Raw genomic sequence first — 16427 nt, forward strand, 5'->3', positions numbered from 1 at the left:
TTTTGTGGGGGTTTTTACCTCATCATATGTTTCCACTTTTTTAACCTTCTTAAGGTCTTCTTCATCCTCATCTTCGTCATCGTCAGCCGGATCGTCACTGTCGTCATCGTCGTCATCGTCGTCGTCGGTGTCACCACCAAGTTTCCTCTTGCGTTTGATCGCTGAGGACGGCGTACCGAGAGACTGGTTGTCTTCAACGCCTACGCTGGCTTCCCTCTTCCCAGTGCGTTTGGCATAAATGGTTCTCAATCTGGATTGGAAAATATTGTTGGAGGGTTATATTGTCCATAGTTAAACAACATTCTTCAGTAAAGCCAAACTACTTACTTCTTAAGTTTTCCCTCCATGATAATTTTATCTTTCCTCATGTTTGCCATCTGATCGAGGTTTTTATCAATTTCACTGTAATGAAGGGTTACAATACTGTGAGATCTGCTTTTCTAAACAGACTATACACAAAATTTGTCATTGGTCGAATGAGCTTCATGTTGTTAAAGGTGGCGTTTGATATCGTAGTATCCTTGAGCAACTTTAAGTTCGTGTTCAAGTTTCACCAGAATTGATTAACACAAGTAGCTATTAAAAGCATGTGATACCTGATAACTACTTTGCTGCAGGCTAGCTCGTTGGCTAGGAATCCCAGGATGGAGGCCTTCTGGGAAGGTGTGTGGGCCTGGAAAGCCTTGGTCTTCAGACTGAGGGCCAGAGGGGCCAATTCGGTATTGGCACAATGAGCCCCCATGTACATCTGCAGCACCTCAGATACATTATCCCGGTTTATGCCGACGTTCGTCAGATGGTCCCCCAGCATGGTCTTTGTCTAGCACCAAAGTACAACATGTTTCATTTGTAGCTTTCATTCATACTTCGGGTTGTAAAATTGTGGGGATGCATGTTTTTCAATTTGGACCAAAAACAAATTACAACATAGTGCAAAGAATCCCACTTAATACTGAAGGTTGTTAACTTACCTTTTGTCCAGGGGGCAAACCGGGATCACAGACTGCCAGAGAGAGTAGTTTGACCAGGATATCTTGGACTTGACCCATGCTGTCACCCACATTGAGCAAGCCCTCTTGTAGCATACCCAATGTTGGGACATCAGCATTCAAATCTAGGCCCAAAACCTTTCCAAATCCTCGCAAGAACTGCATCAGCATCAAACAGTCGGACACTGCACGTCCTGGAAGGATCAGCCCGGGAATTCTGGAGAACTCAGGGAGAGCCTGAAGACAACAATGTGGGTAGAATGTTTTCTCCAAGTTCAAATAAGCAATATTTGCTCACTAAGTGCAAAGCTGTCGCCAATGTGTTTGGTTACAACCTTTAATATAGGTACCGGTAGTACTACCATTAACCACTTGATGGCATAGAAATAAAAACGATCACTTATTTTGTGGCATCGAAACTATTCTTTTGTCTTCTAAAAACATTCAGCAAGAAGTTCATTTTCCATGCACACGGTGTATTCCAGAATATCTTCATAATGATTATCTATATCAAATTATGAATGAGATATTTTCAAAATGTATCAAAAGCCAGTGTAATAATGTGTATTTTGTTTTACACAAGTCATTTTTGGATAAAATCATCTACAACCAAAGAATGTGATATCCTATCCTACTTAAGACAGCAACAAACATAATACTTTCATGCTGTTTTATTCTTTTATGGTATTGTGAATCCACAATGTGTATTTCAGTTCACTTTAGGAAAATAAATCATTTCAGGTCCAAAGAGTGACACTTAGGGTATTTGTATTGTCTTCAAATGGCATAACAGGTCAAATTTGCCGCAGTCGGTGTGTGAGGGCTCATTGAAAAAAAAACATCAACAACAGGTTACATAAATAATCATATTACTAAAGCTATTAGTAAACATATTACTAAAGATCTTAACTACCTTCTGATCAGACAGGCACATGTCTTCATTTGGCTTCTTCAGCTCTCTGGCTATCTCCAATTCCAGCCTGCGTTGCTCCAGCTTTCGCTCTTTGTTGAGACGCTTCTCGTCCCTTTTTTCTTGCCGCAGGCGCTCGCGCTCCTGAGGAGTCCGGAGTTTGCAGAAGCATTAGGAGAAAAGTATTTGTACAGAATTCTATACGAGCGCACTACATATGTGTATGTGAAAGCATACAAGTGTTAGATTGCAGCTATGCATTCCAAGGAAAAGTGCTTGAGGGTCAGAATCTTGGGAGGTAAAGAGCGAATGATAATGGGAAAACACGGGAAGGCGAATGAGGAACATCCGTTTTAATGTCGCGCCGTAGGGGTGTCCAAACTACTGGCCGGAGGCCATTTGCAGCCCCCCTTCCTTTTTTTTTTTTTCCTGAAAAGCAGTGATTTTGAATTCCTCCAGACACCGACCATTGCAAGGATATAATTCTCCTGGTTGATTGCTTTTAGCCTGCAAAAAGTTTGCACACCCCCGGTGCCGTGCGTGTGCGCACATGTGTAGGTCTTTTGGTTTTTCAGCCTATGACTACCTCTGCTTTCTTGCGAGCCTCAACAGCCTTCATCAGCATTACATGCTGCCTCCTCCTTTCTTTCTCCTACAGTGGCAGAAAAGAAAGGCACATTACAGTAAGTAACAGGGACATACTGCAAATAGCCTGATCGAGGCCATACAATTTGAGTGTGTATTAAAAAAACAACAGTAATGTTCTAAATTCATTAGAGGAATCATACTTGGAACAAACACAAAACGATGCTTCACATGTATACACTGTCACATGTATGGTGGAAGCATTACGTGAAGAGTACAGTAGTACGATGACAACCAAAAAGCAACACATAGATGCGGTACGTAATAGATGTGATGACAGGCTCAAAAAAGAGAAGCAGCTGGAATCAGTGACGGTGCATCTAAGCTAAAGCGGACAGAATAGAAGCAACAACATATTGTTTGCCAGAAGATAATATATTGTATTAGTCATTGGTGACATTTATTTGATGCTTTACTAATAATATTTAGTGGAAGGGACGACGACAAAAAGGAATGATGAGCTACAAACAGAATTTGCACTTCAGTGGATTTGGCAGCATTAGTATTAGCACAGTATGAGACTGTTGAGGATGAGACATCTATTTTGTTCACTGGTGGATGATTCATAGTCTCCTGCAAAAGGCCACGAGAATCACCGGTAACTGACTATCATTTTATCTGATCTCTTCAGGTTTTCCCCTCAACGGTATGCGAGTGTCATTCCCACTGTGATCCACCAAAGGACGCAATTACCACTAGTTCAGCCTGCCAAGAACATTCCCAGCACGGTGACTCAAATGGTTGTTAGGAGCATTTTAACATTGTGGGGGTGGAAAAACAGGCTGGGAGGCTGGCAGTCCTTGTGTTGGTTTTCTTTTGAACTAAATTGGAATCTGATAGTGTTTTTCACAAATATTATACAGCGCTTCGTTATATTTTTGTATGGCTTTTTACAATACAGTGGCGCCATTGACTTACAACCAAAATGGAAATACTTTCAAGGAGCATGGTTGAAAAGCTCATGCATGGTTAAATGGCTGATCGGAGCTGGTTGGAGAACCTGACATTGCTGTTGACGCGCCAAAATTAGTGTGTGCGTGTGATTTTCTTTACAGTCTCTGTGATGTTTTTTCATTACGTTTTGATATTTAACATTACAGGGCCGCTTTTCTTTATTTAAAACACGTGTGAGGAATTTGTGTTTTTTTTCGGGCCACATAATTAGAAAAATAACCTTTCAATTAGTTTCAAAAATTGATTTGTTCATATCTCAATATATTTTAAAATGGAACGATTCGGTGCAAACTGACACGTTGGCATCTTTTGAATCAAAACTGATTTTCCAGTTCAAATGTTTTTTTTTTTATTACACCCCCTCGTGTCTCGTCATCTAGGATTCTCAACAATCGTAAATTGGGTCTGAAACATATACCTGCGATAACGGGTTATTATGGATCAAAACAGGTACAATAAGATCCACTTGAATTGCCCGTCCAATTCTTTAAATACCAATATTACTTTCAGTAAATTGCACCCGTATAGTTTGTATGTTGGTCCAATGGGATTGATTCAACAGCTCTTACATATCATTTGAAGGCACAGATAGATAGGCAGACCTTTTTAGATTCAGCTGCAGCTATGCATTTGTGAGAAGGGCTATAAGCAGCATAGTCAGGCCCAAAGAAAATGCTCTACAGAACCCATTTGTCCCCGTGGTGGAATCGACCACGGCGATCATCTGGCAACATGCAGTTTCAGCCGTCAAATGAGCCGACAGTGACGTGGGAGATCCGACTGGAGCGTCTCAATTGTCCACAATGAAGATAAAATGATTTCAAGTAACGCCTTTCAGATGTGTGCATGAACGGTGAATGATAAGAGAGGCTGGGGCAGATTCAAGTCCAGCGCTCGGATGGCAGAACAGATATATGGGCAAACTGACACAAGCTTGACGACTGGGCCAAATTGTCAATCACTCATGACTAGGTTTGCAAAAGGCTAAACATTTTGCAGTCAATTTTCATAGAAATCATAGGAATTCATTGGAACGGCATGCATCTTTTCCAAGAATCCGTGCACGTTCGTCCGAAGCATTTTTGTAGAATGTGTAAAAAGGCCAGATTAGAATGCAAATATTTATTATGCGTTCCCTGGTCTTCTCAGCAACTCAGGCGCAACATAGATGTGACTCAGACTTTCAAAATGAAAGCAAGCAGTGTAATATCGATTTCACCACACTTTCTCGGGCCACATGATGGCGTATTTTGTAATCGAACTTGATGTAGACAAAATAGCTTGTGCGTGACTGCTAAATAAGCCACCATAGGACCAAAGATAGTGAGACCTTTGGTGAGACCTGGCATGATTTTATTTTAAAGGTCTGAGCGCCAGATAAAGACTGCGAGAAACGCGACAGAATTCACAAAAGAACTCGCAGCAAAAATATTTAAAAGAAATATGGTGATTGGGACATTATGGAAGGGACTAGTAATTACGAAACCTGAGGTTCCACCTTAAATCCCATTACCTCAAGTTCCTGTCTGAAAATTCCTGCAATTTTGCAACCCCACTCATGAGCAACACTCGCTACTCCAATACAACAATTAAGACGATGTGTGTAATGGATGGAAACTCCTCGAGTGCACTTTTGAGACACAGTGAGTGTGATTTGACTAGGAGTCTTTGCAATGCATTCTGAGTAGAAGAGGGGGCGGGGGGTAGGCGGAGGTAATGGGGGAGGGGGGACAGAAGCTGCCTGGCCAATGTGACACGGTCAGTTGTCCCTCAGGACGAGCAGATGGAGGCAGCATACTGACTTTTTTTTCTCTTTTGTTTTGCTGGAAAGCCATGCAGAAGAATGTAGTATGACAGCAGCCAGTGCTACACTTAATGCATTGCTATGACAACCATAACACAACCAGTTACACGATGCAGGTGTTAGATGTACAAAAATAAACATACCCATACCATATCTAGTCTATGCCTCTCCAACTCCTGGCAGAGAGAGTTGGCAAAATATTATGAAACAGAAGTAAAATCCAGAACCAGAAAGCATAGTGTTTTCATACTCAGAATTACTCATGACTTTCATTAGAAGCTGATGTTTGATTTTTAAACACACACTTTCACACGCTTACTTAAAATACAGACGGAAAGAAAGCCAAACAAACACACACGCGCGCGCACACACACACACACAAACACGCACACACACACACAGACAAATTGCTTTTTTTGTTGAGCAGTAACTAGCGGATAAGTTCTGGTGAGCCTACCTGGTGCTTCAGGATCTCCGCCTGCTGTCTTCTCAGCTCCTTTTCCTTGGAGACAAAAGAGAGATGAGGGGGGAAGATCAATGCACTGTGATACTCCTGCCAATCCCTAGATAGTTTTTTAGAAGCCACGCCAACTGAAAAGGAACACTAGCGAGCTTTGACAAGACAAAAAAGCTCAGCAATGAAATTGCCCAAGTAATCTTTTGGATAGAGTACTAACTAATGGGACAACTCGGGCATCCTCGCCATCCATATTACTAGTAAGACAAAACAGTGCACAAGTTGAGATCTGCCCAATAAAGCTGGGCTCCAGACTGCCACTAAATGGTCTCATTTCTCGCGCAAGTGTGACCAGTAAATCTATTGATGATTTATACAAGCGTCTTTGGGTTTTTGAAAAGCGCTATACAAATTTAATGAATTATTATTATTACATAATTTAAATGAAATAATTTTGGTTGCTGACACTTCCACACTGTGGCTCAAAAGATATTTGCGATGTCTTGATTTACTAAGGTGAGTACACAGTCACAGCCAGGAATGCAAATGTAGTATAGAGATGCTAGATATAAATAAATATGAAATGTCACCCAAACAAATTACATTATGAATATATTAATAATAATAATAAGCTTCAATTTCAAACCCTGTAGATCTTGAGCAAGCAACAACGACCAAGAGGATGATCAATGAATAGCTTCTCCTTAATCAACCTTCTCCTAATGTGGAATCATCGTTTAAATGAGGACAATGTTTATAAACTAGTGAAATTCATTCTAGGGCTTTGGTCATACCTTGATTCGTTTTTCAGCTTCCAATATTTTGGCATTGGCCGCTTCTTCCTTCTTTCTCCTCTTGGCCTGCAAATAAAGATTCAAATCAATAACTGACACATGTCAATCAGTCTCAGAAGAGCTTGGCTTCTGCCATGGCTTCAACCCAAAGTTTGCAGATCCCTGGAATGTCACATTTGTAAAACACTGCCAATGAATTATGTATCTCTTTAACACGTAATTGTGAAAACGTCAAAGCTTCCTGTTAAGGGGGTCTTGTCAACCGTGTCGACTCAAAATTGATTTAGTCCTAAAACACTTTGAAGCTGCGGCATTATAATTGCGAGCGCCTGGATATGTGCCTCTGTGTATGTGTAAGCATCTCCGTGTGTGTGTGGCACCTTTTTTTTCTCTTTCCACTCGACCCACTTACGCTGAAATGTTACTGTTGTCTGATGTGGAAAAAAATACTTTTCTGTCCAATTTAAATAAGGTCTGCCAACCACCATTTTAATATTCAACAGCCGTCAACCAAGACCAATTTAGCATTAGTTCCATATGGAATTATGCCTAGGAAGACGCAACGCCTCCAAAGCAGGCCACTATTCAGTAATGAGCTTTAGGAAGATTAAAAATACTATCGTCGTCAGAGGGCCTGCAACTATCCAGGAATGTTCTGCTTAATCAGGTGCTGTTGGGTCAGGTTCTATACCTCCAAAATTTGCTGTGCCCTGAGTTCTTTCTCCATCCGAATCTGCTGAATACGCTTGATCTTTTCCTGTGGGTGGAACAAAATAAACAAACATTTTTGTTACTATGCAGACACAGTATGTTTTGCGTCAATTTGCCCAATGACATCATCACAATTAGTGACTACGTATATGAAATAAATGAATAAATGATGAATCTTTATTGTTTAAGATTAAAGAGAAAGCGCTTTTCTATTTTACACCACTTATTTTGTTGTTTTACGCTTACACTGTTACCAATCCCCGCATCCACTCAGGCCCCCTTCAAAGAATCCTCCCAAAAAAGAGGCTTCAAGCTGTTTGCCATTCGCCCTTCAAACATACAAAATAAATAAAACCAGGAGAAATACAAGTTGTAACAACCTCATAGTTTTGCCTTAGATATGTCCCTTTGGTTTGATGCTAAGAATGTAGTATATTTATATGTCTGTATTATACTTCCACTAGATGGTCAAGGCACACGCGCCAAAAGGAACAGCAAAATGTCAATGTAATTAAAATAATGCAGAAATAATGCTTTTTAAGTGTAATTAATGCATTTTTAGAAAAGTAAAATATTAATGCCATTTATTGCAACTCTAAAAGAATAAACAGCAATTTTATTAATTGGGCTCCTTCCATTTTAAGAGGAAAAGATTATTTGAAGTTTGAATGTTATAAATGATGTGCATGGTTGCAAAATAAATCAAACTCATGCCTTAGGCACCATTCTTCATGACGGACTTGTTTTGAGATTTTTCCCATGACCCATCAAAAAAACAACAGATGCGGAGCCATTACAAATGTAGTGGATATACTGATAATTGTTGGAACTGTTTCAAGCTCAATTGAACACTGGTACCATTGCCCCATTAAAATACACACAGAGTCGAGACTCCTATTTTATCTTGATTTAACACACAGGAAAATCTGAACTCCATTTTAGTAGACACGGGACATCATCAGAGTACGCAACCCTACGATTTAAATGAGTTAAATTTAACCCAACCTGTGTAAAAATGGATAAAATTACTTTACATGACAATACTGTTGTTCATTCAGGCAAAAAGACAACAGTATTTAATGCTAGCGGAAAAGAATAGAATCAGAATAGATCTGCTGAGCATTTCTGACTGGGTTTCGAACACATGGAGTACACATCTACATACCTGCTGCTTGAGGACCTTGATCTGCTCTTTTTGCTTCCGTCTCTCCTCTGCTGCCATAATCGCTGCAAGAATTTAGAGTTTATATGATTAACTACAAAATTGGCCTACACAGCTGGACTCCCAGATGTATCCCAGTGACAGATTTAGTAGCCTTTAATTGCGCCTAAAAGGCTTGGTTGGCATCTTTCATGCTGTCAACTTCCACAGTCGGTGTGAGACAAGAATCTGTGTGTCTGAATGTGAATTATGGGTCGGCAATCAACAAAAGTCACTTGATCAATTCTGGAACGCAATGGTTAAAAAAAAAAATTTACATTAGGGAACGCAATGGTTAAAAAAAAAATTACATATCGACTTACGATAGGACTGGACTTTGTGCATAGTCAGAATGAAACTGAATGTATGTTGTTGCTAACAATAGCTGTGTAGTTTACTTTGCCAACATGTATTTTGTGGAAATACCAAAAGGTGAGTTTGATGACTAAAATCAGTGTATTGATGACGTACAAATCTCATCTACCAGGGGAAATCACACCCAGTTCCCTTTAACTGGTTAACAGTGCAAAGCAACTTTATTAGAGTGCCCGATGTTTCGTTGTTTCGTTAAATTAAGAGCACAGCTAATTACAAATAGTAATTGTCATTTTATCTTTCTGTAATGGTTAATAAACCAGTATGTAAAAGCCGATTAACCAAATGGCATTTTAATGATTAAATACAACTTTCATTATTATTCAGTGTTCACATTAAATAGTTTGATCCCAAAATGTCATTATTTCTTGAGTAAAATGTCTAATCACAATAGTTGGTTTGCAAATCTGAACAGAAAACTGTCATCTACTGCAGTATTCTCTCACTAGTAACATGGAGTTGTTCAACTAGTGTGCCCGAGTTGACCTACTTAAATGCAGTAATGTCATACAATAGTGAAAACAAAACAGGAGCGGAAAAGAACATTACTTTTAAGACAGGTTATTCTACTAGCACAGCCTTGTCAATCGACTAGGGCATCTTACGAGTGAGGACAAACAGCACACGAGTAGATGGACCCCAACTCAAAACAGCTTTCACAGTATAAATAAATAAACGCAATGACTGACCAGAAGATCGGACAAAAACAAGTACCTACCTTGCTGTTTGCGAGCTTCTTTGGCAGCACGTGCCAGTGCCTGCTTTTCTAGTTTTCTCATCAGTTTCATCTGGGCTGCCTGTCGGGCTATTTCTGAACACCGAAAAAAGAGATAAGTTGTCAGTGAGGAATTTTTAAGCCTGATCTTCCTTTTCTGAATGAATGATAATGAAGGGGTTGTGTTTGTTGATTTAAAAGTGGATCAATAACAGTGGTGAGAAGTACAACTACTTAGTTACTGTACTTAAGTTGACTCTTCTTGTATCTACCTTTGAGTATTTATTTTTACTGGTGATTTTTTTTTTTTACTTTACTCCCTGGGTTTTAAAACTTTGTATGCCTAATGTTGTCGAAAAAGGCTGGATACTTTTTATCCAACATCCACAGATGTCGACAACATAAAAAGTAACCATGGTTGAGATCCTAAGTGATTGAGTAGTTTAGAGCAGTGGTTCTTAACCTGGTTTCAAGCGAACCCTAGGGGTCTCAGGGGTTCGGCAGAGCCTCCACTGCGGAGGTCCAAACACACCTGACTTATCGTGTTTGTGATGACATATCTGAACTGGTCTCGCAAAGGCAAGAGCAGAAGTCAGTGTTGTGAGTTCATGCATTGTGTTGGCTTTGTTCTTTGAACAAGGTGATGTTCATGCACGGCTCATTTTGTGCATCAGTAAAAAACATCTATGTCTTGAATTTGAAAGAAATCATTTTATTTTTCACTAAAGAGGGGTTCGGTACTTCTAACAAGGTTAAGAACCACTGTCGGAGTCATAAGGTGAACAAAACAAGAAAAACAGCAACATGAAGGAAACAAAGAAATATTAGCAAACAGTCAATTGGTACTACGAGTAGTTTTGCTGCTTCTTTGATGATTATTTTCTCAACATGACCCAACAGATAGATACGAGGGCTCTACTGACCTTGAGCTTCTAATTTGCGCAAGAGTTTGACCTCACTGGGACTGGGACCTTCCGGGACCAAAGGGTCGCCCACATTTGGGGGTCGGCCTTTCCTCCGCCGGTTAGCTTTGGCACTGTCGCCTGCTAACTGGCGTTCTGAATTGGGGGGACGACCCCGGCGGCCCTCCATTGCCAAAATGTGAGGAATGACTTCCTCTTCATTTAACAGGTTCCACTGTAAACCCTGGAGAGACGGGAAATACATCCAGAGAGAGTTTGGGAGGGGGAAGTGGTGAACAACTTGTTAACATTCAGGAAGAATTGAAATAGGAATCAAAAAAAATCAAGAATGTTTCATTAGAAATGTATTATTTTAAATATGTAATCAATGTTCTTGTTGAGTTTTAGGTGGGTATAGAAAGCAAGTAACATGGCAACACAGGCCACCTGTGGAAGTGAGGTCATCTGATTATTAACTAGGCCTCTGCATGATTCCTGTCCCTGCCCCTTGCTCAGCCTGAACAGGGATCAAGGAGAGGGGGAGAGAGAGAGAGTCGGGAATGCCATTTGAACATTTATTCCATATCAAGGATGCCCAACATCTGTGTGCTTGTTATCATCAATAGTGAGACAATTAAGGGCACAAGGAGATTGGTTAGGTTGTACCGGTAGAATGACTGCGCCTTATTACTAACGATACTCTTAAAGCACAGTTGTTCTACTAGTGTCTTACTACTGGTTGCAAAGCACTTATTAGTTCATTGACCTTAAGATGGATATCAGGGATACCAATAAATGATCAAATGTCTTTTCATATAAGAGAGAGGGAGAGAGATGAAAGGCGTTCACCTGGGGTCCTTCTCTGGCTTCATAGAAGTCACCAACCCTGATCTTTGCACTGAAGCTAAAATTATCACGCGTGATGCCACTTATTCCATTTCTGGATAGATACTACAGAAGAGAAAATAATAAATGGCGTTGGTTTAGGCAGAAAAAGACGAAATTGGCGACATTGAAAAGCAGCTGGGAGGCTAGACTAGGGACGGGTGGGAGTCTACAGTTACAGTGCATCTGTGCAGCCTTGCTAATCACGATAAAAGCTAGAGGACAGTGACAAAAAGAGCAAAAGCTCTTATGGAAGGAAAAACATTTGTGACCTTGGGGTGCACATTTCAGGCTCTTTCTTACTTCTCCGTGGACAGACATTCTTTTTTAACTGCCTGCTGACTGATGGATGAGCAGTGAGTGGGTACTACTGAGCAGTCATTTTTTTCTATTTGGACCACTGTACTAGAGGCGGTTTGACAATCGCTGTTGAAGCAGATAAACATTAACTGCAACGGGCTGTACAAATGAGGCCAAAGCTGTGCATCCCAACACGAATCATTAATCATTGCTTTGTGAAGGGAGAGGTGAGGAAAGTGGCACAAAAAAAGACGCTAAGAATAACTACTTGCTATTAGGGTCACAGGAAGCTGAATGGGAGTCATAGGGGTACAAGTAGCTTGGGCAAATGTGGAAAGTGGGTCAAAAAAAAAGAGTTTCCATTGGTTTGATTGAGCATACCTTCATCACGTCTGGGTATTGTCTCAGTTTCTTGCCACATGGTGCGTAGTAGGCTACATCCCCCTGAGGCCGCCCTGACATGTTTTTGATTCGCGTTTCTCTCCGCCACCTTGGTTTGTGATGACAAGAGTCATGAAAAGACATTAATTAAAACATCAAAATAAAAGCAAGTGAAGTGCTCGACGGTACGGATTGAAATGACCCGTACCCCAACTCCAGAGGCGTCATCAAATCTTTCTCATCCATCACCCGCTTCCTCTTTCCTAAACCTGTGGGAAAACATTCAATGGTAATTTTACACCTTATTTTACTTGTATTGGCATCATTCTGAAAACAAGCTCCATTGAACATCCTAATGTGGGCATTTTGTTGCTAAACTTTGGGACTTTCTCGAAATTGAACGAACTGTTGTTTCAATCGGTAAGCAATGTCCACATTATTTTTCGAAAGTGCCTTGACATTAATTTACAGCACATAAAATGAGTAAATGAAAAAGGTAGGAAGAGAAATGGCTCACAGCAATGCTTGCTGCTTTAGCTACAAAAGTCCTACTTTCTCTGGGAAGTAAGCTTGATCCACTGATAGAGCTGTATCAGAACAGGAGTCTCACAGGCATGCCACTACAAGACCATGGCTTTCTCCAGTTACTGCCATCTTTCTACTTTTGGAAAGGGACTAATTCCTCTTCAACATATTGTGTTATAGACCACAGGCAAATGCTTGAATGGAATTGTGCAGCTTTTCTTTGTATATAAGGCTTTAATGGTGATAAAGTGAACATCTCCTGCTTGCAACAAGTCAGCAGGAGGTACCAAACCAATCTTCATCTCTTTTGTCCCCAAACGAGTCTGCGTTCGATATTTCATACATTACCTAATGGAGAGACTAGGCTGTAGGAGGAGCCAGGAGAGCTGTGATAGGCCAAGGCACTGGAGCTGGTGACAATAGTGGGCGTCTTGATGACCTGGAGATTGAGAGGGGAGCAGCTGGTGGCTGTGTGGTTGGCTGAGGTGTTTAGTAGTTCTGGGCCTTTGATTTGCCCGCGGGGAGTCATTTCCTTCTTTGACGAGCTGGATGACAGCGACTTGGATTCCTTTACTTTCTTCCCAGAGATGTCACTGTCTGAGTTGCTGTCAGATTCTAGACAGGAAACCGAGCACAAAGGCACAATGGAGTACAGGGAAGCTATTACAGGTTTTTGGCGCTGTAAGCATTTATGGGTTTTTACAGTATACAGACAGGCAACTAACATTTTGAGCTAGGGAAACAACCAATGTACAATATAAAGCCTCAAAACAATCATCTCAATCGATGGGAATATGGATCCATCACTCCTCAATGGCTCTGTGAAGTTACAGTACTTCGGCAGGAACTGGGACATGCTGTCACACTTCGAAATCCCAAGGTATAAACATGCTTGATTTGTGGCAAGAACATCACACAAAAGCTATAAAGGAATTGTGTGGAGCACCCTGCAATGACTGATCAAGTTTGCGTTCAGTCCACGGAAAGAAAAAATCGGAGGCGGAGAGTCCTTAGGCAACCCCAACTTAAGCCATTCATTCACCAGCTATGGTTTTCCCACAGACATGACAATTGTGAATATGCAAATTCTGTAAATTTTGTAAAATACAAAAAGAACCACGGGTTAAAGTGCTTTGAGTCGTTTACTGCTGCACATCAAAGTACCAACCTGACAAGCTGTCATCAGAGTCGTCATCCTCCTCTTCCTCTTCTTCAAGGTCATCATCTTCATCGTCGTCGTCGTCATCGCCTGAGTCGTCAGATTCCTTATTAGCAGGGAGACCAGCCGCAGGGTTACAATTACCAGGAATCCCCACCCCAGGAATGCCAACACCTGGGATCCCGATCCCTGACTCTCCTCCACGAAACAAATCCACTAAAGATTGTACCAAGTGGTTCTGAGAGAAGCCTTTCCAGTTTGCTAAAGGCCCTGTTTGTCCCGGTCCTTGTGCCAAGCCTGCTGTCTGACCCTTGCCCTTTGGAGTCTTGCTCTTTCTGGATCCATAGCTCGTGACATGAGGTGAGGTAGTAGGCGGCTGCGACGGAAGCCCAACCTGGGCACTTGTTTGGGTCCTACTCGCCCCTGTGCTGAGATTGACAGGCATTGACCCGCCGTCAGAATCGCACTGAGGGGACTTGCCTTGAGAGGCAGAGTTTTTGCGAGGTTTGGTGATGAGGGCCAAAGGTGCGTCCTGAGTGGTGCTTTGGATGACTCCGTTGGGGTGATTCGGTTCAGGAAGCCCGAGCAGGGCGCTCGAGAGGAAGAGGTTGGAGTGATTGTTCTGGGGTGGAAGAGGAGGCAAAGCGGGTGGCAACGGAGAAGAAGACAGCGACTTCCCCTTGGGAGACTTGTTTGGCCCCTGCTTCCTTAGCTCAGCTGGGAACGTCTGCCCTTGGGACATGAGAGTCTGGGAACAGAAGAGGAGAGAGAAAACAAGAAGAGGCAGCAGGGAGTTGGGGAGGGGAGGGTGGCAAAAATGAGAGGCACAATGAAAGGTCAGAAGGAAAATGGAACAAAGTGCAGTTGCTTGAGCTGTCAGTTTGTATCACTGTTGATTGTTTGAGCAGCTGACTAACTACAATGCAGACCACTGGTACAGTTAACTGAGAGGGAGGGGGGGTTCCTCTACAATAACCGCAGGCATGGTACTGCTGCGGAGAATTCAAAAACAAGACACTGGTTGTCTTTCTAAAAATGCCAAATATCCACTCATTTGATTTGACAATCTCAATGATCATTTGCCCCCTGACATCAAGCTTCCTTGTGTCTGTCTTTCAGAAAAAAGGTTACATTTTAGCATTGGACTTTCAACTAAATGTGATATGAAGTGAAACAAATCCATTTCCTAGACCATGAAATACAGTAAAGTGCTGAGAACCACAGGGGGAATTTAGGCCACTGAGCCGCTATGCTTCTAAAACAGAAAAAATGGGAAATGAGTCACACACAGTAAGATGAGCTCATTGGGTTTAGCAATTTGATTGTGATGCTGCCATTCACCAAGGAACATGATAGTCTGGAAATCTTTGAAAAGATGAACTGTGTGAGCGAAAAAACGTTTTTTGATTCGGAAAGTGTGTTTTACATTAAGGTGTTAATATGATCTCTTATCACTGGTGGCTCTGGACCATGTAGAATGCGAAATAAAAATAACATTGCGATTGCGTTGCTTTAGGGTTTGACGTCCTCAATTCAATTGAGTTGGTCGGCTTACCTGTTTCAGTCTAAATTCATTGATCTGTGCAAGTGAGTCTTCAAGCAGTTTCCTCCTGTTGTTGGCTTTGGCACTGCCCGCAGTAACGTACTGCGGTGGCTTGACCGAGGACTTGTGGGGGCTCGTTACAGATGAGGTCAAAGTGAAATCCTTCGGGGAGGTAGACAGCGGGAAGGCCGAGCATGGCGGGGAGGGCACTGAAACGGGCTTGGGGGAGGAGGAGAGGGCGAGGGGCAGGTGCTGTGGGGAAGAGGAGGAGGGCAGCAGTTTGGGACGTTTGGGAGATGCAGAGCTGGCGAGCGCATTTGAAGAGTGGGTGAGGGCGATGGGGGAGGAAGACGGCGAGGACTCCCTGTGCGACTGGCTGAGGAGTGCCAGGGACTTTGAGTTGGCAGCCAGACCAGTGGACTGGATCACACTGAAATGTTGTTCAGGTCTGGATCTGGAAGAGTGTATAGCCAGTGGTGAAGTTTGGGACAGGATCGGTGGAGACACTGAGTGGGCTATGGGGATGAGGCTTGGGGGGTTGGAGGGGGCTGTCTGCATGTGGTTGTCCTGGTCTTCCGCTGTGTGGAGCCCAGAGTCTGTCTTTCCAGTAACTGGTATCAGAAACTGGAGAAGAAAAATACATTAAAAAGTAGTCAATTGTGATTGTATTGCATTTTTTTTGTAAAAGTCAGATCCTTTATGTATTAACACGTCCTTTAGAATCAGTAGTGCTGGTTGTTGTAACTTAAAAACTGTACAAGGTGTAGGGCTGTTTTACTAACAAAATCAGATTTAAAAAATTTGTCTTCCGATTGGCTGTCCAAAGCAAACCTGCTTCTGCCAGATTTGACTAGCTAAGCCAAACTTGCTACAGGCAGGTTCGACTAGCTAAGCACATCTGTTGTTAAACACCATTGATGTTTATCATTTATATTCACCTTTGTTTTCTTCTTTAGTTGTTTCTCGGAGTCTGACAAATCATCGTCCTCGTCTTCGTCCTCGTCCTCTTCATCATCCTCCGCGAGGTCCTCCAAATCACTGCTGAGGGACCCGTCGCTTGAGCTGTCTGAAGATGTCCCTGTTTCACTGTTACTTACTCCGGAAGCCTCTCCTGCCTTCTTACGTTGCTTCTGAGAAAAGACAAAATAATCATACTACATACGTACGTATGATCTAC

At 42.0% G+C, this 16427-nt stretch overlaps 1 protein-coding gene across 9 annotated transcripts in view; it reads right to left on the reverse strand.

The window, feature by feature from the left end:
• baz2ba (bromodomain adjacent to zinc finger domain, 2Ba) overlaps positions 1-16427 on the reverse strand; it is a 74303-nt gene that overhangs the window by 7959 nt on the left and 49917 nt on the right. For 2 of the 9 annotated variants that reach the window (XM_061275953.1, XM_061275949.1), the window contains exons 7-26: positions 16189-16380; positions 15263-15874; positions 13717-14455; positions 12897-13163; positions 12232-12292; positions 12024-12132; positions 11307-11408; positions 10479-10701; positions 9559-9651; positions 8430-8491; positions 7245-7310; positions 6554-6619; positions 5760-5804; positions 5452-5478; positions 2486-2551; positions 1903-2043; positions 972-1226; positions 597-820; positions 328-402; positions 19-250 (exon numbers count right to left, since the gene is read on the reverse strand). In XM_061275953.1, coding sequence (XP_061131937.1) covers positions 19-250; positions 328-402; positions 597-820; positions 972-1226; positions 1903-2043; positions 2486-2551; positions 5452-5478; positions 5760-5804; positions 6554-6619; positions 7245-7310; positions 8430-8491; positions 9559-9651; positions 10479-10701; positions 11307-11408; positions 12024-12132; positions 12232-12292; positions 12897-13163; positions 13717-14455; positions 15263-15874; positions 16189-16380 — 3657 coding nt within the window. The remainder of the gene's footprint in view (positions 1-18; positions 251-327; positions 403-596; positions 821-971; positions 1227-1902; positions 2044-2485; positions 2552-5451; positions 5479-5759; positions 5805-6553; positions 6620-7244; positions 7311-8429; positions 8492-9558; positions 9652-10478; positions 10702-11306; positions 11409-12023; positions 12133-12231; positions 12293-12896; positions 13164-13716; positions 14456-15262; positions 15875-16188; positions 16381-16427) is intronic. The other 7 variants (XM_061275955.1, XM_061275952.1, XM_061275958.1 and 4 more) reach the window with 4 other exon arrangements.

This window comes from Syngnathus typhle, linkage group LG4 (assembly GCF_033458585.1).
Source record: "Syngnathus typhle isolate RoL2023-S1 ecotype Sweden linkage group LG4, RoL_Styp_1.0, whole genome shotgun sequence".
Classification (NCBI taxonomy): domain Eukaryota; kingdom Metazoa; phylum Chordata; class Actinopteri; order Syngnathiformes; family Syngnathidae; genus Syngnathus; species Syngnathus typhle.